The 26,215-nt window shown below is 41.2% G+C and overlaps 1 protein-coding gene across 1 annotated transcript in view; it reads right to left on the bottom strand.

The window, feature by feature from the left end:
- Nucleotides 1–26,215, bottom strand: part of LOC111871016 (RNA polymerase II elongation factor Ell) — a 335,544-nt gene that overhangs the window by 21,144 nt on the left and 288,185 nt on the right. The window contains exons 3-5 of the mRNA XM_023863729.2: nt 4,759–4,883; nt 3,874–3,990; nt 1,475–1,762 (exon numbers count right to left, since the gene is read on the bottom strand). Coding sequence (XP_023719497.1) covers nt 1,475–1,762; nt 3,874–3,990; nt 4,759–4,883 — 530 coding nt within the window. The remainder of the gene's footprint in view (nt 1–1,474; nt 1,763–3,873; nt 3,991–4,758; nt 4,884–26,215) is intronic.

Raw genomic sequence — 26,215 nt, 5'->3', positions numbered from 1 at the left:
GGAGGAACCAGGTTCCTGTTAAGCACTGGTAATTAACTACCAGATTACGCTGTATCACATCCCATATGACAGTAATCCTCATAGTCACTGGCAAGAAACCCTCAAATCTCATGACTCAAAAGTTTTGTTTTACAGATTTGAAGTCTGTACTTCTAGTGCTACATTTATTGCAGTTAAGGCTGCCCTAAGGTTTAGATTGACTGTCCCCAAAGAAATCAATCAGTGCCAAAATGGAACAGAACTGGGAAAAGACCCCAATATGAGAAGCTGTGATTCTTATCACCATTTCAGTAACACTAATTACAGATCTAAAATAATGTTTATGTGGTATACTTAAATTTAAAAGATTTCGAGCTTCCACAGCACTCTTTGTCTAAAAGTGTTAGTGAAAACTGAGGGTGGGTTGAGTGTACCAGAAGTATATATCCCTTAAAATAAAAAAGGCACAAATGGTCTTCGGGTTAAGGGCTATTTAAAAAAACAACCAACATTTCAGAAAACCATCTGGGATTTAACCCCATGTAGTCCAGTGAAAGTCAAGCAATGTTTGGGAGGAACATACCACCTCCATCCTCAGGGTCAATGAGTAAGCCAAGAAAGAAACCAGCAAGAAGCAGGCAGTAAGCAGAACTCTAAGGTGTATGTTCCTCCAAAACATCATCTGGCTTTCACCAGACTGCACTGCATTCTAGCCCAAAAGGTACAACTCTTCACAGTCGGAGCTATGAGGATCTCAAATCCAACCATAAAATGTCAAATGATATACTTAGAGAAGCTCTAATTAACACTAGTAAGGAGGTTGCTCTTAAGGTAAACAAGGAGAAAACTGATTATATGTTGACGTCTTGTCAAGAGAATAATTACAATAAAGACATAGCTAATAGATCCTTTGAAAATATGAAGTGAAATATATGTGAATGACAGTAACAAATGAAAATTTGATTCATGTGGAAAGAACTTTTTGTCTTCTTGTCTGTCATCTAAACACATAAAAATTAAAACATACAAAACCATAATTCTGTATGGTTGTGAAACCGGTCTCTGACATTAAGGGAAGAATACAGGCTGAGGGTGTTTGAGAACAGAGTACTGAGAAGAGTACAGGGACCGAAGAGGGATGAAGTGACAGGAGGTTGGAGAGAATGGCATAATGAGGAGCTTCATAACTTGTACTGTGTGCCGAATACAATTGAGAGGAGAATTCATATAGGGTTTTAGTGGCAAACACAGAAAGAATGAGACCACTACGAAGACCTAGATGTAGGTGGGAGAATAATATTAAAATTAATCTTAGAAAAACAGGATGGGGTGGCATGGACTGGATTAATCTGGCTTTGGACAGGGAACACTGGCTGGCTCTTGGGAACATGGTAATGAACTTTTAGGTTCCACGGAACGTTGGGAAATTCTTGGTCAAGTAACTGTGGCTTCTCATGAAGGACCAAGCTCCAAGGAGTTGCTTAGTTCATTATACCTGAGTGGCCGCCTCATGATATCCGGATTCCCTGGTTTTTGGGCGTGGTTGTTACCCTGAGGCTTTGTGTGTGCCAAGCTTGGCATGAAGTTCCCGTTAACAATACCATGATGAGATGATGATACATAACCATTGCTTGATGGTTTTGGTGGCAAATTATGCTTCAGCTGTGTTGCTGAAGGGGCAAGGGAATTTGTGGGGTTGCGATCTCTTCTGAGGGGAAGCACTGGATTCTTTACTTTCACTTTAACTCCGATACCTGGTCCACCCGGTTTGATTTCTCTCGTGCTGTAAAAATAAAACACACATTTCACACAAAATCAGCCATGACAGAAACAATTTTAGCATTACTTATAACACAATATGAGTCTTCACACTGGCTGGGTCACCTGAAACACAGAAAAATTTGAAGTAATGGTGCTTTTGGAAATTCTGTCATTATGCTAAGGTCTACCATGAACATGGTTAAAATGCAATCCGCTACAGTACAGAATTCAGCACAACATATATCCCTATTGTGCCTGGAATTTGGGAATTGGTTAGGCACTTTCAAGATAAATTTTTAGAGTCCTGTTAAGAGATCTCACACTATAATTAGTGGCGCAAAAAAGTTTCTTAAACAAGAGGTTCTGGAAAAAAACCAATCACATACTTTTCTTTGATATGACTTGGACTGCATAGAAAATGACACATCCAACAATTCTTCTATTGTTGTGTGTATTCATTGCCACAGTATTGTGCTCAGCAAGCCATTGCCTAGCAACAACAGGGGGATAATCATACAGATAGAAAGAATGATGGGAGGGATTTATAAAGTATAGTGCTGAGGTGGGCTGAGGTACCATGATATGCATAGTTTCATAAAGATTCATTCATATATTGAAAGGCTGATGGGGGGGGGGATACATGGAGAGACAGTCATAGAGACAGCATGGTAATCTCATAAGCCTACTTTTATTTTTTCAAAATAAGTGAACAGATCTATATATCAGAATTAAACTCATATAAGTTGTGCAGGATGTACCTATGTGTATAACGATTTATTCACTTCAATTCATTTGTTACATATCAAATATTTTCCATTCTAAATGTTAAAAATTGGCATTTTCACATTTATAATACACCCCTTTTGAGAGTGTAGAATGCCACTACATATGAACTTGTCAAATCCACATAACACTGACCACCAATTTCCACAGATTTCAACCCAAGAGACAACCATATTTGGAATGCATTTAAACGATTACTGTACAAAACCCAAAGAGAACACTTTCTGTCCCTAGAGTTACCACAACAAGGAATTTAAAATGTGGGCCTTGCTATATCAAAAGGTAACATCCACTCAGCCACTGAGCACAATAAAGCATCAGCTGAAACTGTAATTCAAGGGGGGCAGGGGATTTTTTTCACTGATTAANGGGGTTTCACTGATTAAAAAAACTGAATTGGAAACAAAATGCAATTTGAACACCCGAAGTGGAGAATATTTTTCTGTGTAATGAACCAACTGAAATGAATAGATCCTTCTGTACACAGACTCACATAAAAAAATTAATTGAAATCTGTACAGCTGTTTGCTCTTATGACTACTATAAAAAGAGTCATACATTTTTGCATGCTCCATGGCCTACTTACATAATGTAAAAATAAATTTACCCATGTGCCTGACTCAGTACCATGAAGGTGAATAAGTGATGAGTGGATAAAGCTTGATCACAGCACTGCATGGTAGACAGGGCAGACAGCTTCACCGTCCAGCTGTTTTATCCCTTATGTCTATACAACATAAGGCTGAGTAGGCCTCAGACTCATGTGCATACAGCAAGGTAAAGAATTTTTCTTTCCCTTGCTGGGAGTAGTACCAAAACTCTCTAGCTAATAACCAGTCTCATTAGCAACACAATGCAGCTACCACCTTGTCTGTGCTATATGCTGTAAGGTAGAAAATGTATACACATATGGTGTGTTATTGCATGTTTCTGCTGACCTTACTTAAGAACTGTGTTTTAAAATACAACATTATATTCATAATAAAAAGATAGAAAGCTCAACTAAACTAATTGTGCATGTGTGTCTGTACAATCAATTGCATTCTACACCGACTGCAGTGTTACGATACATACTACAAAACATACAGTGTTAATTAAATGGATTGGTAAAAGAGTAAAATCCCTGGTATATAAGGGTTGTTCAAGCACAAGCATTTTGCAGCACTGGTAGCTGATTGCCAACCCGTGGCAACAAGGAACCTAACTACAGCCTGGTGATCCTGTTATCCAGAGCACTGAACTGCACCACAGTTTTCGTTTGCAAGAACATGCCAATTCTGTTGCACAGCTTGTGGTCAACTGCTGGCATCATAAATGTGATTCCACACAAAAAAAAGAAATGTTATGTACCAGCTTTTCTTGTGGTTCTCCTCTGCTGCAGCCAATCTGTGTAGCGTAGTTTCATATACGTCATCATTAGCCTGGATCCGCATCTTGCACTGTAGTGCTCCCAGGGACTCAAGGGACCTGTAAAACAATTGTATGCTTCTGTTATGAAATCACATCAGCAGTAAACATTTTACTAAACATAGAGTAATTACATAATTAATCAAGTCAAATGGAATTAATTTTATTTTGTTTTTAAGAAAATGGTTCCTCCTACTAACATACACTATATGGCCCAGTATTGCATTGCTTGTAGCTTACTTTCCTGAAAATTCCTATCATATCTGTTCCAGTTCCTACACCCCCATGTACACCTTCTCTTAAGAGGTATCTTACTTCTGCACCTGGTGGTCACCTTCCTAATAAAATGAGACATATGAATTCTAGCATGTGTAATAAATTGGCTGGAGGATACAAAATTCTGAAGTAACTTGTCTGAACAGTACACAGTATGCCTTAACCCTTTAAAGCACACTACTACATTTAACACAAAAAAAGCTCTGTGTTCTGCCAAAAGAGTACATTTGTATTATATGATTTTCAGAATAAAGAACTGATTTCCTAAACTGCTTTAAATGCCGGCTGCAGTTCACCCCCAGGAAGATTCCTGGTACTTATTTCTGTTAGGCTGAGTCAACCACAGGGCCACAGTGCACCTGGAAGGATTATGTCAACTGAAAGATCCAATAACTTCACTGGGAATTGAACCTGTGACCTTCTGCCTTGTAGCACCGTGCCTAAACCAACTATGCTGCAATGTACCCCCACTGTTTCTGTTTTGAAATATTGTTCTAAACAACAAGCTTCATGTCTACAGGTAAATGTCATCATCTGAGATGTAATACATACTTTGAGACTGTTTGCTGGATGCATTCAAAACTTCCCTGAGGCCCTTCTGTATCTGCAGTGCTGGAGAGGCTGAAGTTGAAACCAGCTTGCCCATTGCTGGATTCAGAAGATGGAAATGACAGGCGCTGAAACAGGTACAAAACAACCCTTCACTGATTAACAATACAATATACACATATGTGTGTATGTGGATACATCCACCTTATCAAATAAAGAACAGCTACACTTCATTACTCTCCTTAATCTTTACAGACAGATGCATCAGCTGGGACATAAACACCTGTTAAAAATTACCTCCTTACTCTGTAACCAGTCAAGTGACAGCATAAATGAAGCCCCAAACTCAAAGACCAGTGCCCTCTCAATATATATATTCTTTGATGATGTTTGTAGTTAATAATATGGATTTATTTGCAGATAATTCAGATATATATACAACTGTAACAAGAAATAGTTCAAATTTGCATCTCCCCTTGTCAAATCTAACAGCATTTCAGAAAGGTCCACAGTATTTTGGAATCAAAATTTATAATAGTCTTCCACGCAAAATAAAACAGTTATCCAAAAACAAAAATCGATTCAAGAAAGCACTATTACAATTTCTCCATTTACATTCATTTTATGGTATTGATGAATTTTTTGATTACAGGGTTCAGAAGATTGATAATTGATTTTATTGGGATTAAATACTTAATTAATGAAAAGTTAAATTACAAGTTTTATAATTTTAAAATTATGTTTACATAAATATTTTAACATGTATTATATTTTTTGTAATTATTATATTTAATTGTTATATTGGACTATTGTCTATATCCTGAGTCTTATGACCTTGTAAAGGATTTTTGACATGTAAATGTATGATAATGTGATAGTGCGCCTGTTACCTGCACAGGGCAATCACACACCTCAAGGGGTGTTATAAGTAGGGAGCAATGGTGCAACGATGATTAGCAAGGGAAAACCAGAGAAAGTCAAAGAAAAAATCTCCTACTTCCTTCACAATGAATCTCACATGAAGGCAGTCACCTGGGATTGAACGGGATGCTAGGTGGTGAAGCGCCCTTGTCTAACTGCCTCCCGTATGGCACATCTAAATGTCTCTTTACTGACTGTTAAACTACTAACCACAATCTCACAGCTACAAGACGGTAAATAGCAACGAAAAAAAAAAAAATAAATTTTAATGGATTTTAAATATTTACTTTATTTTTAAGTGGACTGAAACACGCGGTTTTAGCACACATCAGAGCAGTGTAACAGTTCTGACACATTAAGACACCTTAAGATGGCCATCTATGGCCGAAACATGTTAAGTGTTAAATGGTGAATAAACAACTGTTGCATCATTGATGGACTGTGGACATATAGACGTTTGACAAAAAATGTTTGTTTCAATTTCCTAAAGTTTCCTTACAAGAATGAGCACACTTTCAAAGAATGTGGAAAAACATATGCACAAAATATTTAAATTCAAACTGTTACACCACATGCAGTGTACACAATGAGGGCATAATGTATACACAGAATTAAATCATATTAAGAGTTGTGTCAAGAAAGCTTTATGCATTTTTTCTTGAAGAATATGCCCAGTAATATATATGAGACAAACTCCGTCTTAAGTGCAACAATTTAATTGTAGTTCTTTCTTCTTCCCTTCCTCCACACTACATGTTTCAGCCCTAAATGGCCATCAGCAGGTGTATATTCTTACGTAGCTGCTACACTGCCCGTAGTTTAAATTTAAAACACCAGTCTTTCCAATTGTATGTATGTATAAAATCTTTGTTAACCTATGCACGTCAATTTGATTTCCAAAATTGGCACTTTTTAAAACTTCAATTCAAATTAAAATGTCTTTAAATTTTCCGTTCTTTTCCTTTTGACATGTATTAAAGATAGGCAGCGGCACACGCACAGAGAGCCTACACAGAACAATACCTGAACAATGATAAAACAAGAAGTGGGTGCTGCAGCACTATAGACATAGGGCGAGTACCCCGAAGAATTTTAATTTTTAAAATTTGGAAAAAGAAAAAGAACAGAAAATTTAAAGACATTTTAATTTTAATTGAAGTTTTAAAAAGTGCCAATTTTGGAAATCAAATTGACACGTGTAGGTTAACAAAGATTTTATATATACATACAATTAGAAAGACTGGTGTTTTTAAATTTTAAACTACGGGCAGTGTAGCAGCTACATAAGAATATACACCCGATGATGGCCATTTAGGGCCGAAACATGTAGTGTAGAGGAAGGAAAGAAGAAAGAACTACAATTAAATTCTTGCACTTAAGACGGGGTTTGTCTCATATATATTGTGTGAGTGTAACAGGATGCTTAAATATAATAATGCCCAGTAACGTCAGCAATGCAATGGAAATGGTATGAGACGAAAACTGGCACACTGAAAGAACTATAATATAAATTTGTATAAATATGAAACACTACAGTCATGCCATAGCCCAAACCATATTTGGTGCTGGCTTCTTAATGCAGAGACATGGGTTCAGTGGTCCTGGTGCAGGCTTCTCTTGAAGTTTCTTCAGCTTTCCCCTAATACTAGTCACTCTGTAATTGTTCCATACCTGTCTATCACAATCCCCTGAGGCATGCAATAACACCACTATCACATCCTTGGTCTTTAAGTGTCGCTGACAAGGCGTTTGCTTGGTTGCAGAGTAAGCGAATTAATTTTCAAGAAACCCCCTGTCTTTCAACTGAACACAGACACATGGTGTACATATTCCAGTGTCTTCTCTGACATGTTTGGGGTTTTTGGGCACATTTCTGTGCTGAGGCACACACATCAGTCCAGTCCTATCCATCTGCTAATAGACCTATAACTTTGGTATGTGAAAGAGGGAGATGCGAGTTGATTCAATATATTGTACACTTTCAAAACCAGTTCCAATGATGTGTTCAAACTGTGTTTTAGCCATTAAAGTTTAGAATTCTTCACTGATCTCCATAAATCATATTTTCTTTTATTGCTAGTGGGGTGGGACTAAGTCCCTTGTACTGCGGCCACTTCTGGCCTACTGTACCAGCCCCAGATGATAGGTGAGGGTGATTGTGGAGCAATTGGTGGAATGAAGATTGGCAGCAGAAACCGAAGTACTCAGAGAAAACCTGCCACAGCGCCACTTTGTCCACCACAAATCCCACATGACCAGACCCGGGATCAAACCCGGGCCATCGAGGTGGGAAGCCAGCGGCTAACCTCTTGAGCTATGGTGCGGCCTCATAAAACGTGTTAATGGGATAATACAATATTTTTTTAAACTTTTGCAGCCATACGAACTTTATAGTGGGACAAAAGAAACATTTTTTAACATACCATTCACAAACTGCTCTTAAACACATCATACTGTTTTTTTTTCTTTAATTTTGATTTTGAAGTGCCTTCAGAAGAATGGAAGAAGCATTTGACATAAGAACATTATGCTTTTTGAGATATCCACAAAACTCCACCTCCACACATAAAGGTTGGGGAGTTAAAAGTGGAAAGCCATAACTCAAGCAAAGTACCTGTTTGACACTTAAGTGCGTGGCTGTTAAGGTTCAGGCTGAGTGTATCAAGCAAGAGATTGACAAAATTTAACTCTGGCAGGGAGCCCAAATCCTCAGTGTCAATGGCTACAGCCCAAACACTGAGACCATAGGAATGAACACAGAAAAATCTAAGTTAAATGCTACACAGCATTTCCTTTGAAGCAATTATCTGTGTTTGGGACCAGTATTAGTCCTGCATAGCTTCAGTGTTCCACTACGTCCCCAAGGAGATGACAACTTTAGTTCCAGATAAAGCTGCCCTTGTATTTCAGCACTACAGCATGAAAGATATAAGCTCCATGAATTTTTATCCATGGCACTAGATGGAGGTATTAAGTCGGCATGTTCTGGTAGCTTGACCCCAGAGGAAATGTCGATTTTATTACAAGATTCTTAAAACGTAACTATCAGCAAATGAAAGGCAGTTACACTACTAGAAGATGGGTATTTGGAATGTTTCCTTCTTTTCACATGTTGTACGAAATGTGCCTACTCAAGTACAGAAACATGTCAACACTTAAAAATTTGCAAAATATTATGTCAGCTGCAGGCACATTTTCTGAAAGTACGTATCGATATTAAACCATAAGGACATACTTACTAAAACTATGAGTGGATACATCTGTATTTTAAACAATTCTAACCTGCTACTACAAACCATGAGTCGCATACACCGAGATAATTCCGAATGCTAGAACATCACGACCTAATGAAGACCGTCATGCAAAAGAAAGGACACACAATATAATATAGTTTTAATTGGTTCACGAAGATTTATTCTATTATTTACGATTATACATTTGTTTTGTGTGTTCAACAAGTTGTGAATAGAAAATCTGAAATAAACTGGGGAAAATACTGTTCAATAAAAATACAATTTGTGCAAAACTGACTTAATTTGGCCAAAATATTACAACAAACCAACAATTTAGTGACATGCTTATGCACTCTCTAATTTTGAGTACACAAGTTTTCTAAATGCGTTCTCTCCAAATTTACATATACCACTCGGCTCAACGTTCATTCATAATTTCATGGCAAAGACGCACGACGGCCATATTAAGAGAGATACGAACTGGAGTTGGCCGCTGATTATTTTAAACTACAAACACAGCTGCTTACACGGGATGTGAACTACAATGTCAACCCAATTCTGGATCAACTACCACAGTGAAGATATGATTCTGAACCAGTCTACTGCATGGCAATACGGTTATCGCCAATCACAGTGGACGTGCGGTCTGACGCATGAAATGTCTTCGCATGCTTGAACACTGGGATCGTGAGTTAGAATCCCACTCAAGGCATGGATGTCTGTGTTTATTTTGTGTTTGTGTTAGGTAGAGGCCTTCCGATGGGCTGAGCCCCTGTCCAAGAAGTCCTACCGGCTCTTAGATTAAGAAACTGAGGTGAAACGAAGTGTTTCACAGATGGCCTATGCTTCAAGTGGGAACAACTGTGATAGAAGAAGAAGAAGAAGAAGAAGAAGAAGACTCGTTACCAGTGTCACGAAGATCTGAGAAGGGGGAGCAGTCCACTGTGGAAGTTCAGGAGCTTGGAATCCCGACTGGTGACCTCGGATTATGCAGGTGCTCCACTTCCCCCAAACAACAGACAGATATGTAATAACATTTACATCAACCTCAAGGTGTCACGTATGTTGTAATTCTGAACACATTATGATTGCGCAAGTGAAAAGAATGCAAAATTACTTGTAATTCATCAAAACAACACCCTGTCGGAACTAATAACGTGATTCCAGTCTATAATAGGAAGAGAGAGAGTTCCTAGCTACAGCCATCCCGCAAAACAGAGGACGTAAGGTCCCCGACGTTTCAAGTACGCAGTATTTACCTTGCAGCCATTGGAAAACGTAATTGTGGGCGAATGGATGTTCCAACAGCGACACCCGACCACTCAAATCGAAAATTAATATCGCCCTGATGACGACAGAAATAAAAATTCCACGGTCGGATTTATGAACGCCCGAAATTATGTTATTGCAAGTTATAATCGCATCGAAGATGAGTGTAAACATGTCCCACGGGTAGAATGACAGGTCTACTAGGGGAGATCTGAGGTTATCACGGCGATGAATATGAACGAAAGTTTCGTACGAATGTACTGCAGGCATTTTCAGGGCAAAAATGAACATGGACACCATGTTTATCCGAAACACTAGCACACTCTATGAGGACTGCACAGTCCCATAATTCGCAAGAACATAGTATGCAATTATGAAAAAAATCTTCAGATTCAATTTATGACATGTACAGAAGAAAACAGGGCGCATGCGGTAGCGTAGTTGGTTGAGACGCTATGCTACAAGCCGGAAGGTCGCGGGTTCGATTCCCGTTAGGGTTACTGAATTTTTCAATTGACCTAATCCTTCCAGTCGCACTATTGTTCTGTGGTCGACTCAGCCTCTAACAGAAACCAGGAATCTTCTGTGGGGGTAAAGGGTGGCCGGCGAGTAAGGCTGACCTCACCGCCATCTGTGAGCCGAAATGTGCGAGCCTCAACGTCTCACAACACCACAGGCCTCCACAGCCTGTTACAGGGATGGTTTAACTCTCTTTTTTTTTTTTAACCTTTTACAGAAGAACACTGATCGACGTTTTACACGCTGTCTCCTACGATTATAAGGCTGTAACCTACTTGTCTTTCTTAAGGAAAGTACACGCTTATAAGGCCACTAAACTGTCTGGGTTTGTGTGTTCCTCTGTAACTTCCGAACCACTTAACCGAGTTTCAGGGAACTTGGTGTGAATGTCATGCCTTCTAACGCCATCTCAACGTTGTGCCCATTCATTTCAAATCATCAGTAACAATATATGGTACGAGAGAACTTGGAAGGAGAGTGAGACACCTTGATATGATACATGGTATCAGATCTTGCAAAAATATGCTACTTCTGTTGATATAATTGCTACTGTAAAATGACACATAACAAAATGGTGGCCGTACAAATATTTTCCTTAGCCTTCACTTTGATGGCCATAACTAACGACATACTGGAGCCAGAACGTGGAATTTGATATGCATGTAGGCCATGAACATACCTACACATTACAAAAATGTAACGTTGTCCCTGTGCTTAATTAGTTAAGCACTATATCATGAAGACATATGGGGGAATGGAGGCATAGCTCCAGCAATCTTGACCTCGGCAATAGATGGAGGTGAGTTACCTACACGCCCCTACCGTTTTACTCTTTGGGGAAAGAGCCTCCGGTACCGTTTGGATAGGGGGCTGGGTTAGTCCTACAGTCTGGACCCTGCAAAAGAGAACAATCCTGCACTGCCGGGAATCGAACCCAGGCCGTCCAGCCCGTCGGTATATCGACTGAGTTGTCCCGACTCCAACTACACATCATGCATAAATTATTGTTTGGAATGCAAATATTAAAGACATGCCGATGACCTGAAACTTTGAGGTTACATGCGATACATTTCAAGCAGATATAATCTGTATTTTTAAGGAATAAGCTCTTTACAAGCATAAGATAACTCCATGGAGCTATGTCCTCGAGAAGTCATCAGTTCTTGAGCTACTCAAGAATTCTCCAACGTTCTACGGATCCCGCAAGTTTTTTACCGTGTTCACAATGGTCCTTATTCTGAGCCACATGAGTGAAGTCCATATCACCCCATCTTATGTCTCTAAGATAATTTTTAATATTATCCCCCACTTACGTATAAGCTTTTTAGTGGTATCCTTCCTTCTGACTTTCCTACCCAAATACTATGTGCATTCTTCGTCTCCCCAATGCGTGCTACATGTCCTGCTTTCCCATTCTCGGCTTTTACATAAAATAAAATAACAATAATATGGTACTACATCCGAAGGATTAGAAAACTATACAGACAGGAATGTTCGCTGTGCGTTCTGCTTGAACTCCACGTTTCTTCATTAAACCGTCAAACTTAAATGACAATATGAAACGTGCCTGAGTTTGGAAAGTGGCACGGCATATAAGTATCCTAAAACACTGAAACTAGAAATCCAAGTAGGATTTTATGCGAGCTCATAGCTAAACACTGACAACAACATAGGTTTCCCATTAAACACTGGGTTTAAACACCAAAGATAATATACGTGAGAAATATAAGTGTCGGCAATTCCGCAATCAGGCCTACATAGCAACACAAGGCCTCGGCCCTCGGAGAACATGTCGTCATGACACGAGTGCAGTAGTTACGTATTAACAGTTTCCTGCTAAGTTTAACGACACTGCGTCTTGCTGCATCTACAGGTGCACATCACACGAATGTCCTCAGTTTAAGCGCATTCTTCCACCACAATCCTAAAACGATAATGAGTAACAAAATGGGAAAAACCCTTTACTACAGGCGCGCCAGTATACAGATCACCACGGCATTTTCCTTTCTTCAAATGGTGAAGGCCACAAAATATCCAATTTTGGTACGTGACGCAGTACAGTCTGGCAGACCGTTAGCAACGCTGCGGAGGAACCTGCTGTTTCCGTGCTAAATGTGGGAAAAGTGGTACAGACATATGGGAGGAGGACTGAACAGGAGGCTTTCAGCAAACGCGCTCGAGTAATGAAAACAATTTAGGGATTACTGACCCAGAGACGGTCGTTTTACAAGGGCACGGTGAATGGGAGGAACACAGTGAACTAGTTGGTGGTGCATGGTCGCAAGTCGTCTGACACCGATCTCTTCCAAACCCGCCTTTGTAGTATAGGCTAGGTCAGAATGCTATCCCTGCTACTATCTGTTTCTACCTGCGGATGTTATTTTTGTTTTGATGTTAGCGTACTGAAAAGGTGTAATTGTTTAGCCTGGGAGCCACTGAAAATATTCCTTACAGAACTAACGAAGGCAGTTCTGTTTTTTTTATTGCTAGTGGGGTGGGACTAAGTCCCTTGTACTGCGGCCACTTCTGGCCTATTGTACCAGCTCCAGATGATAGGTGAGCTTGATTGTGGAGCAATTGGTGGAATGAAGATTGGCAGGGGAAACCGAAGTACTCGGAGAAATACTGCCACAGCGCCGCTTTGTCCACCACAAATTCCACTTGACCAGACCCGGGATCGAACCCGGGCCGCTGCGATGGGAAGCCAGCGACTAACCGCTTGAGCTATGGCGCGACCTTGGCAAGTACTATATGCAGCTACGGGCAGGTTAGCAGGAGACCCGGGGTAACGACGTCGGAATTCGCCAATAAACAAGGAGCTGATTCATCTTTATGTTAATTATTCACTTATACTGTTCTGAAAATGACCAACTCAGTGGTCTAGTGATCAGAGTCCCGGGTTAGATTTCCGGCGCTACCAGATTTTCTGAAAAGCAGTGGGTTAGGAACGGGATCCACTCAGCCTCGTGATAATAACTGACGAGCTATTTCAAGGAAATAGCGGCTCCAGTCTAGAAAACCGAACTTAACAGTAGTGGGGATTCGTTTCGTTGACCAAGTGACACCCTCTAACCGCTGAAGTTGGCACTAACTTATCCGACAAGCGGTGGTCGTTCGGTCGGGATAGTTCGCTTGCGGACTAAAATCATGGAGTTTGTGTTGTTTTACTGTTCTGAAAACCACACTCTTTAGTTTATTCTTACGTAAATGTTTATAATTAGGAACTATTTTATCTGAACTGATAAGCCATTTCACTGAATTTATTTAGTGAACTAAGTTTCGGGACGTGCAAGGTTCACGTCCGTACACTTCAGTCTACATGGACAGAGTGAGAAGTCTGGAGATGACTTGTAAATTCCCACGCTATGAATTAAACAACTAGAGTCCTCCCCGGTGCGGACTGATACATGCCATTCCATCTCAAATGGCAAAGTCTGAACGTGGCAAATACGCCATAATGGCCCTTGTGTAGTTCTCATTCGCAGACAAATATAACTGAGTTGCTGACCTGGCTTTTTCACTGACTCTTGTAGGCGTGTCTGGTTTCCTGTACCCAAACTAAAATTTATGACTTCGTGTCAGGACTCCAGACTTCTTGGTCCTGCCAGAATCATGAAATTTCAACGTAAACACCGCGTTGCACGCCCAATACAATGGAATACGATGTTACACGATAAATTTCAATTAATATCGAAATATAAAATTTTGAATTTAAAGTACCGATAATCAACTGTACATAAATTTCTAGGTCATTTATAATCAGTCGACTGAAGAGATCCAGAATTGATAAGCGTCAAGGTCCATTTTCAAGAGAGGAGTGAATAGGAAAAACCACGACGCAGGAACTGGTGATGATCCAGAGGGCAGTGTTGGAAATAAAGCGGAGGAGGATAAACGCTGAATAAAGAGAGCATCAAAGCAAACCAAGGAAAGAACATTTCTCTGCCGCTGGTAACGACCTATCACACTATGTGACGTCACATTCCACAAGATCGCTGCCAGAATTTCAAACCTCAACTTGAACAGTTTCCAGATTCATCGTGAAGTATCTGGAGNGTTGTTTTTTCCTTCTTTTGCTCCTGCTTACTTTATAATTGACCTCTGGGCCGCTGAGTAAGCATGTAAATACGGATATTATTATTGTCACGTGTATTAGTGATTTTAGACGCGAGTTTGGCTGGGCGAGTCGATTTACTGCATCTTCACCAGGTGGAACTACAATTATTTATAACATTTCATAACTAAGAACAATGATAACGCCCTAAAGGTCACTGTAACTATACCACATGAACTAAAGACTTCGCTTCTGACGTCTTCTTCTGATTTGTTCTCTGCTGACTTATGGTTATAACTGTTCGGAGGCCGTGACAGCAGACGCCGTCTCGTATCTGCGGCAACTGCCTAAACATGCGTTGCCACGGAAACACTTACAGTTCCGCAGTAACCTATATGCCTAGTCGAGTGTTTTCACGTAATAATAATCCCACTGTAACTCGCTGTAACGGGAACGTGCTCTGTTGCCTAAGAAATCAACTTCCGATCTGACTCCACTATTCCGGCTTTCAGGCGTCACGTCACATTATTATTATTATTATTATTGAAAATGTACAGATCGTGATATGAAATATTTAATATTGTCACGTGTTACAGTGACTAAAGATTGGTAATTGGATACTGACAGATCGTAACTACAAACTATAACACTGTTACTGACTTTCACGCTACAAAGCACTTCATGTTACTCTCTTCAGTCTATCTCCACTAGTCTTCACGGATTTATAACACAGGAATTATAAGTCTCACTAAATCACACATTCCCAATACCACTGAACTACAGCAGACATGAAGTCTTCAAAGCGCACCTTGAATATTCATAGGCTGATTTCTTGTACTCTTCTGTACTTCTCAAGCTTACTGCTTGCTTGTTTGCGTGCTTCTGCTCTACCACTACTCGTAACTGCCTTGAAAGAATTCCGTCACTCTTACTTATATAGCAGCGGAACGGGCATGGCCCTACAGTAAACACATATCACGTGATCCCTATCCAGCCAGTGTACTGGGGCGCCGGTTGGATCTACAGAAAACACAGCTTCATCTATTGTTGCATGTTGGACAGTGTTTACAGAGCTGTTGCCTGGCAACGCGTTGCTCAAATCCATTACAATACTGTTCTTAGTTCGAATGGTGGTACAAGAAATAAAATTTTCAAGGTGTCCCTGCAATGGGGAACACGACGTCCATGTACTCCGTGAAATGTGTTTGTTACTTCCAAGGAAAATTATTTAATTAATTCCTGGTACTCATTTCGGTTAGAGGCTGAGTCGACCCCAGGGCCATAGTGCGGCTGGAAGGATTAGGTCAACTGAAAAAAAATCCAATGACCTCATCGGGATTTGAACCCGCGACCTTCCGGCTTGTAGCATAGCCCATCAACCAACTACGCTTCCGCGTGCTCCCCGTCAAACATGAGTACTGAATGTAATGAAATGTTGCGACATTGGGATTGAGCGGACTACACACAGGACAAAGAACTCAGCTAAGGCTATTTCACAACACGACGCACTCACTGCGTGAATGAACCATCAAAATACTCTATCCCTTTTTAACACAACATTGATTACCTAATCCTTATAAAAAAAAAAACAACTACTTTTGTTGCGTCAGAAAGAGAGCTGAAAGACTGCAAACGTTTTACTGTCAGTATCAGCTTAATAAGTCGCTTATTCTGTCCGTTTTTAAGCCCATCTGGAAACTTTTATGTCCAAAGTTACTGAACAGTCTCTCTCAAGCTCTGTATCCTCCCACCATACTGTGCACAATAAATATTATCCTGTGTGATATGCAACCAAACCTGCACCGAAATACAATCACTAAATGTCGGGACGCATGGGATTTTTTCTCTTAGCGATCCTGTAAATCATATTCATTCAAATAAAAGCTATTCCTGCGCTTAATTAATTAAACGCCATACCTCGAAGTCGTATGGAAGAGTGAAGGTATAGCTCCACCATTCTTGACGTCGGCACTAGAATGAGGTGAATGTCCAGCTACACGCTCAGACCCCTTTACCCCCAAGGAAAGAACCCGTGATATACACTGTAAGGGAGGCTGTGTAGGTTATAGAGCCTATCTGGGCTGTACTGAGAAAAATCTTTTGTTCTATCCCAGAATCGATACCTGGTTCCCTTCTAACAATCTCGACCTATCATCAACATTACATATATCGTCTTGGTGATGCTGTCGTCTGGGAAAATCAGAAGTATGGGTAAAATTTATTGCTAATATTGGGGGCACTTAGATGTACACAAAATTCACTCTTTAACCGCCGTCAAACAGGTTCAATAGAAGGCAAAAGCCAACCTCCGCCGGAAGTTGGAACTGACTGTTAAAACTGTACACAGCTCAAAGAACCGGATGCTAGTCAACAACATGGAGACGTACGGATTTCCCTCAGGACCGCAGAAGACGATATGGTGTGTACAATTAGAAGAGTTACAGCAGTGTGGCGTAGTGGTTTGGTTTGGTGAAGACTACATTATGTTCCGTTATTATGGCGTTAGCTTCACCCCTCGAAAACGGCTGCTCATTAATTGAGGAGTAAAAGAATTTCGTTCGAACATATACTATCTGCTGGGGCGGGGCAGGACACAGCATCCAAATTAACAGGTAATAAATCATGTCGCCCACCCTTTGTGATGCAGTTGGTAAGAAGACACCGGGCGCACACATAAAACAATTGTATACTAAGTCTCATACTTTTGCTGTGAGGCACACGCAAACATGGAGATTCTACTACAACTTTGAAGTCTGGCTTGGCAGACAATGCGCACTGAAGAAGGGGAAAAAGATGTGTGATGATGACTAGGGACCAGATTTTAATGCAAATGCATATTTCTTTCTTGCAACCAGAAAGTATGTTAATTTGTATATATGTATGAATTACTTAATTTCTTCAATTTTAGACATGGTTTGATGGTGCATATAAATGCATACAAAGGTCGGATAAAAGTAGTGGCAACACCTCTAAAGTTCTGAAATGACATTATTACCTGAGGTAAACACACATTACTTCAATATAATCGCCCCCCATGTGTACCACCTTCTGCCAAATTTGTGGAAGGCGTCGTACACCACCAGCGCATCCACTTCTATTGATGTCCAGCAGTGACCGCCCTACAGCACGACTCCTCTTTTCTTATAACGTGTCCCTCACAGAGGTTCTTTCGTTTTGGCAAAGAGATCATAATCGCACGGACTGATATCGGGGGAGTATGGCGGATGTTGCAGTATTTCCCATTGCCAGCGGCGAAGTAGATCCTTAACAGCGTCAGCAGTATGAGCCCTTGCATTGTTATAAAGGATGATGGGGTTCGTTGCCTTCTTCTGAGTGCTGGACGAAGATCATTACGCAGGAAATTGCAGCAGTAGGCAGCATTTACTGTCTTTCGTTGAGGTACAGTGTGGTGCAGTATCACTCCATCAATGTCATATGCCACAATGAACATCGCCTTCACATTACTCTGTGCAGGGCGCACTTTCTTTGAACGAGGAGAGCCAGGATGCTTCCATTCATTTGATTGTCGCTTCAAGTGCGGTTCGTATGAGCGAGCCCAAGTTTCGTCCAGAGTGACGATCCTTCCAAAGAAGTCGTCACCTTCCCTCTGGTACTGGTCCAACAAGTCCTGTGCAATTGCATAACGTTGACATTGTTGCACCTCGGACATTGTATGGGGTACCCAACGCGCTGCAATTTGGCGGTATCCAAGAACATTGTGCAGAATGTGGAGCATGGGTTTGTGGCATATGCCTCCCTCAGCGGCTAACTCCCGCGCAGCCCATCNAAACATGTTGTTAGGGTGCTTGAACTGGGCTCCTGCACTTCAAGACGATGCACAATGCAACTCAATGAAACACAACCAAAGCCACTCACTGCACTACTTCAACTGAACTTCTGCTATCAGCTACAGACGGCGCTAGTGCCACCTGACGCACATCTTTCATGTTACAGCAGTGTTGCCACTATTTTTTATCCAACCCTTGTATTTTGCCTGTTTTATGAATAAGCATAATATTTTCGAAGATCTCTATTTATGCTGCATATTTTCTTTTTCAAATATTTATCATTATATATATTTTTAATTTTATATTCAAATTTTCAGTCACCGTCGTGTATATACAATTTTTTTTTTTCGGTATTAGGATATGCTGCATATTTGACTCGCAACATTTCGTCACACAAACAGCAAGTCTTGTCTGGATTCATGTTTCTGATGCAACATGCAGGACGGGCCTTCCCCGATCCTTCTACTCGTAACTTGCCTCATCCGCATAGCATCAAAGTGGCTGCGAAGGGATTAGTCGGAAGCGTATTCACATGTAGCTCCTAGCAACGTAATACTATTCAACCGACAATGGACTTCTTTATTTATTTCCGAAGTCTCTATCAGGTTCGCTACGCTTCTACGTTTGGAGCTGGGTCATTCATATTAGTGGTGGCAAGTCTGTGGTTAAGTTTGTTTAGCTCATGCCGAAAGTGAACACACCGAATCCAAGCAAATGACTATAGAGAATGTATACGAGAAGACAACAGAGTAACAATGTCCGCACCAATGGGAACGGAGACTAAATCGCCACCGGGAAATGGTCCATACTGTTTCCGGATACAGCGTCATATCCCCACGAGGCAAATATGCCAGGATATGGACAACTTCATATTGTCGATTCTACTGAAGTAACAAGAAAAGGACTTGAAAACCAATCAAACCTAAGATGTATGGCCGTAGTAATGCAACGACTGCACGAGATGCTGTGACAGGTTAACACACTTGCTGAGTCATGTAAACAAACGCGTCAAATGTAAAATGAATGAATGAATGAATAAAATGTGTTTAATATTTAATTAACAACCTTTATGATCTGCTACAACGGCGTATGTTACGCCACTTACAGGCAATTATTATGATTTGAAATATCTCAATATTGTGTTTATACTTACTATAAAAAACTAGGACTATATTTAGACCCACGAATATTGTACTAATTAGCATACGGCCGTATCTGGACACTCATATAAACATCCCCCCAACACCGAAGGAGCCCCCAGTTTGCATATCATACAAAAGACAGGCATACTAATGATCACTAAGGAATAATAATATTAGAAACAACTTCAGGCCAGAGCAAAAAATGCGAATATTATTAAATTATACTTATTAAATGTATTCAAATATTTATGTGGATTTCGGAGTGGGGGTAGGGGTAACAACACGGCGGATGCAGAAATTGCAATGTCTCGACAAGAGTTCCAAGTTCGGTTCCATGAAGATCAAGATGATTTTGTTTAATGTTTCGTAATACTTACTTTCCTCTTTAAAGGACGGGGGTAGTCACTAGCAGGAGATACTGAGGACCTGCTTTTCGTGTATGGTTCGAGGAGTTATGTGGTTTTCTGACACGTGATTTTCAGTTTATACACACATAAGATCAAAACGAACTGGGGGCATCGTTATTTTGAAAATTGTTGACATCCTGAGTGACTGATTTAAAGATATTTTTTCCTTGATTACAGCTTTTTTTATTGCTAGTGGGGTGGGACTAAGTCCCTTGTACTGCGGCCACTTCTGGCCTATTGTACCAGCCCCAGATGATAGGTGAGGGTCATTGTGGAGCAATTGGTGGAATCAAGATTGGCAGGGGAACCGAAGTACTTGGAGAAAACCTGCCCTAGCGCCACTTTGTCCACCACAAATCCTACTTGACCAGACCCGGGATCGAACCCGGGCCGCCGCGGTGGGAAGCCAGCGATTAACCGCTTGAGCTATGGCGCGGTCCTAGGCTAGAACAGTAAGTAAATTCACTGTTTTAACAGGGAAAGAAGGGAAGGCGATAACATTGCGCAAGGAACAAAGGAAAAGATGAGGATGAAGCTTGAAGACATAGCAGAAATAAATTTCAGCGCACCTTTCTTTCACCTATGAATTTTAAAATACGACGGTGTCAAGATGCCTCTTTGCATAAGTTTATGAAGACAGCAAAACAAAAGGCGGTAAAACAAGGACCACGCTTTGGTGCACGGATGACCTTTAGAAATGGGACAAAACAAGAATGCTCGGCAAGTAGCGCATGAATTACACCCAGAGGGTCCGCAATCGAATCCTAAGGAATGCAATCAGGAATGATTTCAACCATTTCTATCAATCCTTAAGGCAAATAGCTTCATCGACAGTGACCTCCATACGCCTCGAAGCGAAGCGCGAAACATAACACTAGTTCCACAGAGCGGGTATTCGGGAGGTGCTCGGTTCGAATCTAGGCTAGGAAACCGGATATCCTGAGATCTTTTTGTGGGGGGTTCTCAGCCGACCCAGGTAAATGCTGGACAATAGACTTACCTCGATTAGTCCACAACTGCATCCTTCCAAAATCCTTTTTAATTCAGCATTCGTCTACCAGACGCCAAGTAGTCTAGATAGTTAAGAGTTATAAAATAGCCAACAAAAAATACATTTCCTATCGAAACACAAACAAGAGGACCACCATACCGACCACAGTCAAAGTTCTCTCGGCTAGGAATATTCTGAACATTATTAGCTCAAGATAACTTCTGTCAACTTTTATTCGTTTATAACACACTGAAAGAGTCATTTATTTCTGGGAAATTGATATAACTACTTCGACAGTACAGGGGCACACGGTAGCGTAGCTACAAGCCGGATGGTCGCGGATTCAAGTCCCGATGAGGTCATTGGATTTTTTTCAATCGGCATAATCCTGCCAGCTGCACTGTGGCCCTGGGGTTGACCCAGCCTCTAACAGAAATGAGTACCAAGAATCATTCTGGGGGTAAAGGGCGGCCGGCGCGTAAGGTTGACAACCTTACCGCCATCTGTGAGCCGACTGTCTAGAAAATGTGGGACCCTCAACGTCTGACTACCCTACGGGCCTTCACAGCCTGTTACAGGGATAGCTTTACATTTTTTTATACTTCGACAGTACATATGTTGGTAATAAACCTTTGTAATTAGGGCCTGATACTGGCCCATACATGACCATAATTCTCTTTCACACACTATAATGAAAACATAAACAAACAAATGAATAAGTAATCAACGAATGAATCCATCATAATCCCTTTAACGCAATTTATTTATGTTCCTATATGATCATTTTTGTCTCCCATGTGGCGCCACTATTTACATCGCACTGATTACACAGCAGTATAAGCAACTTACACTGTTACAAACGTTTGTGTGCATGGTATTAGCCTCCTGCAGCCACCATACAGGGTAATTCGTTATGTCCCTCCGGAAACACCGACAATAATTTAGAATCACAGTACCCTTATAACCATGTTATTTGGTCTACATTGTGATTCTAAATTATGTCGGGTTTTCCGGAAGGTGTTACGAATTATTCTGTTTGTATTGAATTTCTACACTATTGAGGAACGTGCACTGCTTGCCCTCAGTAAATAAGTTTGTTTAATAATTATCGTGTCTCTGAAGAAAGCAGTCTTCTGGGATTTGGCACCGTGTATATGTGGTGTTAACCGACGTTTCGGAGGAACGTATCGCCTCCATCTTCAGGGTAGAAGAAAAAATATAAGAAATCTGCATTGCAGATCTTACATATCGTGTCTCTGCTTTCACAGTAAGTTTCTGTTTTTTAACGATGTGTATCAACTGTTCTGATTATATGACATGAAAGAGATGATTGTGGATCAGGAAAAGGGAAAAATGTGACGTGGAAGGAACCTGTATTAAGAGCCTACTTCTCTGAAAGAAAACCTTCAAGATATTAGACCTCTGGACCAAAATTCGAACCAGGAATCTCCTGAGCAAGACGACAGAGTACTATTACACCACGACGGTCGGTCGCAGAAGGGCAACAGTATTTAAATTCTAACTACCGCAGAGCGGACGGAGTTCCATGGAGATTTATAGTGGAAAGTTTCGGCGACTACCAGATAATCAAGTCTGGGTTCCCACAAAGCACTGTTATGCGACCTTTTCTTCTTCTACTTTGATTAGTACCGCAAGGAGTTATTTAGCGACGAATGAGAAATGACTAAGTTGAAGAGGAGGCAGATTTCAAGGCGTATGTATTATCACGGAGTTAGCCTCGGTTTGTGGAACCACGAGCGTCAGACCAGGGCAGTTCGTGTACTGTGAAGAGACATAAATCAGTAACTCACGAGCGCAAAAGTATATGGTCTTTCAATCATCCAGGCCAATTCAGGTATTTATTTTCACACTTCTTTGCACTATATATTTTCCTTTCCTTCCTTTTTTACTTTGTTATTAATTTCCTTCTTTATCCATTCCACTGTTCCTAGAACCAACCAATGCCTATCTTCTGTCAGTATTTTCATTTATCTTTCTCTATCTCGCACTATCTGTGTGTATCTATCCATCCACCCTTCAATCAACCAATAATTGTTTTAAGAGTAACAAGGTCCAATTCCGTTTGGACTGTAGATTAATTTAAACTTCAAATCATACCAGAAAACAACGGAAACTGTGCCCCTCTGGTGCGCTTTGAACCATACACTACCAGCGGGCGCTACGTAACCCCAGCGGGTCATAACCTCTGCCCTTCAAGGAGAGACGTAAATATTACAAGCCATTAAACAAAACCCACTCGACGAACACAAACACTTGCCCTTGTGCGACTTTATATGTTGGATTTGCATGGTGTGTACCTTGTTCTGTTCTGTTCTGTATCAGTGTAAGATCTACCGCCGCTGGGTGAACACCCAATTGCAGTAAAATAATAATAATTTTGGAACTGGGATATTCGTTAAGCAGTTCCTGCACTGGATCAACATTCAGTGGATTTACCCGGCCTGTGGCCTCCTCCTGTCCAAATCAGTCAATTTCAAATCAAAGCTTGTTACACCGATATCATCTGCTGGTGCTAACATTCACGATGAAAATAAGTCGTACTGAGACTATGGACTATATGAAATGTCCACTTTCGACCTCTGCCTCATAATTTCTTTCCACCTGATCTTGTAGTTATCCGAATTACACATCTTTCTTCGGTTGCGCAGTCGGTATAGCGACCGACTACGGGCTCTGGTCGGAGTTCGAGTCCCGTTAGGGTGAGAAATTTTCTCTTCTTCAAGTCGTCCAGACCGGCTCTGGGGCACACCCAACCTCCTATCCAATGGGTACCGGGGATTCTTTCCCGGGGGTAAAGCGGCATGGGCGTGAAGCTGAGCAAACCTCCAGCTACTTACGGGGGTCAAGAAAATGTGAGTCTATACATCCACTCCCCCGTGCCTTCATAGCTCAGTGCTTAATTCGTTAAGCACAAGGACAACTTTACCTTTACCGTAGACACCAATCGCTCTTCAAAGAACGAAATCACTGAACAGATAAGAGTCGTTCATGTAGTCAAGAAATTCCGAGCCTTTTATGGGACCCTGTACATTACTGTGCTTACAAAAGCCCGTTCTGAATTCTGTGATGCAACGACAATCAGTCTGGTAGGATTTTTATCGGCATTTAAGAACGTCCTGTCTCCATCTTCAAGGTAGAAGAGTAAGGTTAGGGTGAAAAAAATATTGGAAGATGGTGGGTCGGGGCCGAGGATGGACCCAATGGGGATAGTACAGGGGCGAGAAAGTATTTTATGCTTAAAAGGGTGGTTCTGAATATCAGAGACTGATGTGCCTCGGGTCTTCTAACTGGTTCGCTGAGGGCCATGGGCCTCCCTGCCCCTACATCCCCACCACCTTTTCTATATTAAGCGTAATATTTTACCATTATGGTGGAGACTGAAACTTCCTCCGGGGGAACTTTGATAATGATCTAACGGACTGCGCGTGGCCACAGAAGGCAGTATTCTTCATGGTTACCGAAACCCTGATCTCAAGAAGTCAACGGAGGCTTTCTGTCTTACTGTTTCATAAAGGTGTATGAATGTATATATGAATGAAAGGTTTCTGTTAACTCAGTAATAAACCTTCCCATCAAGAATTTGCCGAGACCTTCAAGTTGGTCCAAGATACACAACTGAATCATCGCTAATTTCTCCATAAGTTCCCTAAGGAGTTTCAGTAAAAACTGCGTTACAAAAAGGTTTCGTCCAAGACAAGGTTACTACTTACATGTAGGGCTCAAGAGTCTTTACACGAATAAACAAACCATTAAAGAAATGTAGCTGCTGCTTCTTCTTTTCCTCCTCCCCCTCCCTACTGATAATTGGACCAACGTCATGTTTCGAGGCTAATTTAACTCTTCCTTGTCTTTTTCGGTCACGTCTTCCCGTAGGATTGTAATAACATGTTCGCCACAATGAACGTTCTGGGGTCGTCTTTTCTACATGTTCCTTTCAGTTTCTTTGTTATTGTCTTGTACCGTATACCTGGGGGCACGCGGTAGCGTAGTTGGTTGAGGCACTAGGCTACAAGTGGGTTCAAGTCCCGATGAGGTCATTGGATTTTTTTCAATTGACTTAATCCTTCCAGCCGCACTATGGCCCTGGGGTCGACTCAGCCTCTAACAGAAATGAGTACCAGGTATATTCTTGGGGGTAAAGGTCGGCCGGCGCGTAGGGCTGACAACCTTACCGCCATCTATGAGCCGATTTTCTAGAGAAAATGTGGGAACCTCAACATCTTACAACCCTATGGGCCTCCACGGCCTGTTACAGGGATAGCTTTACTCTTTTTGTTACCGTATTTCCTGTTTTTTGGATTTTCTCGAATATCCCCCACTCATAACTCCACCACAGAAGCTCCATTTTTCATATGTTTGTAACGTTTTCTTGCCTTCAAATGTACTGTCCGTGTCTTCAGACCAGGTTTTCTCCAGGACGCGCAGTCGATGTGCTCGAGTCCACTGAGATAAGGGCTGTAAGGTGTATAGGTTATGTAACGGGGCCGTAGTTCCTGTCCGTCACACTATCACAACGTAGCTGCAGCCACTACCCCGCTATTTCTTGACTTCTCATGTGGAGCGAACCCAGAGCCTAATGCTATTATGTGGGTATATTCACTTGCAGGGTTCCCCTGCAGGACCATCGTGTTACAATCCATACTAAGGCTAATGTCACACGAGCGCTGAAAACAGCGGACGCGGCTCTTCCGTCGAAATCCGCGGACGTGAAGCAGGTTGCCACACGAGCGCTATATTCCACGTCTTCCACGTATTGCCAAGTCAGTCTTTGGGGAGGCTTCATGCTGCGAACACGGATTTTATTGACATTAGCCTGTAATACTCTGTAACAAATTTCCCCGAGCATTGGAGACGAGTGTTGATTTTCAAGATGACATTGTTAAAGGCTGCCGTGTATTGCATAACTTCGTTCGTGATCGCGATGGATTTCAGTTGGAAGATACTTTGAATGTTGTAGGATTTGAAGACACTGAATTGGAAATTGACACTGTTGGAAGTCGAGCAAATGTGCAGAGAATTCGAGATACCTTAGCTGATTATTTTGTTAGCAATATTGGGCAAGTACCTTGGCAGTACACAGCGACAGGAAAGAAAACGTTTACTGAACATTAATGG

The sequence above is a fragment of the Cryptotermes secundus genome, unplaced genomic scaffold (assembly GCF_002891405.2).
Source record: "Cryptotermes secundus unplaced genomic scaffold, Csec_1.0 scaffold1606, whole genome shotgun sequence".
Lineage (NCBI taxonomy): Eukaryota > Metazoa > Arthropoda > Insecta > Blattodea > Kalotermitidae > Cryptotermes > Cryptotermes secundus.
This window is presented reverse-complemented; position numbering and strand designations above follow the sequence as displayed.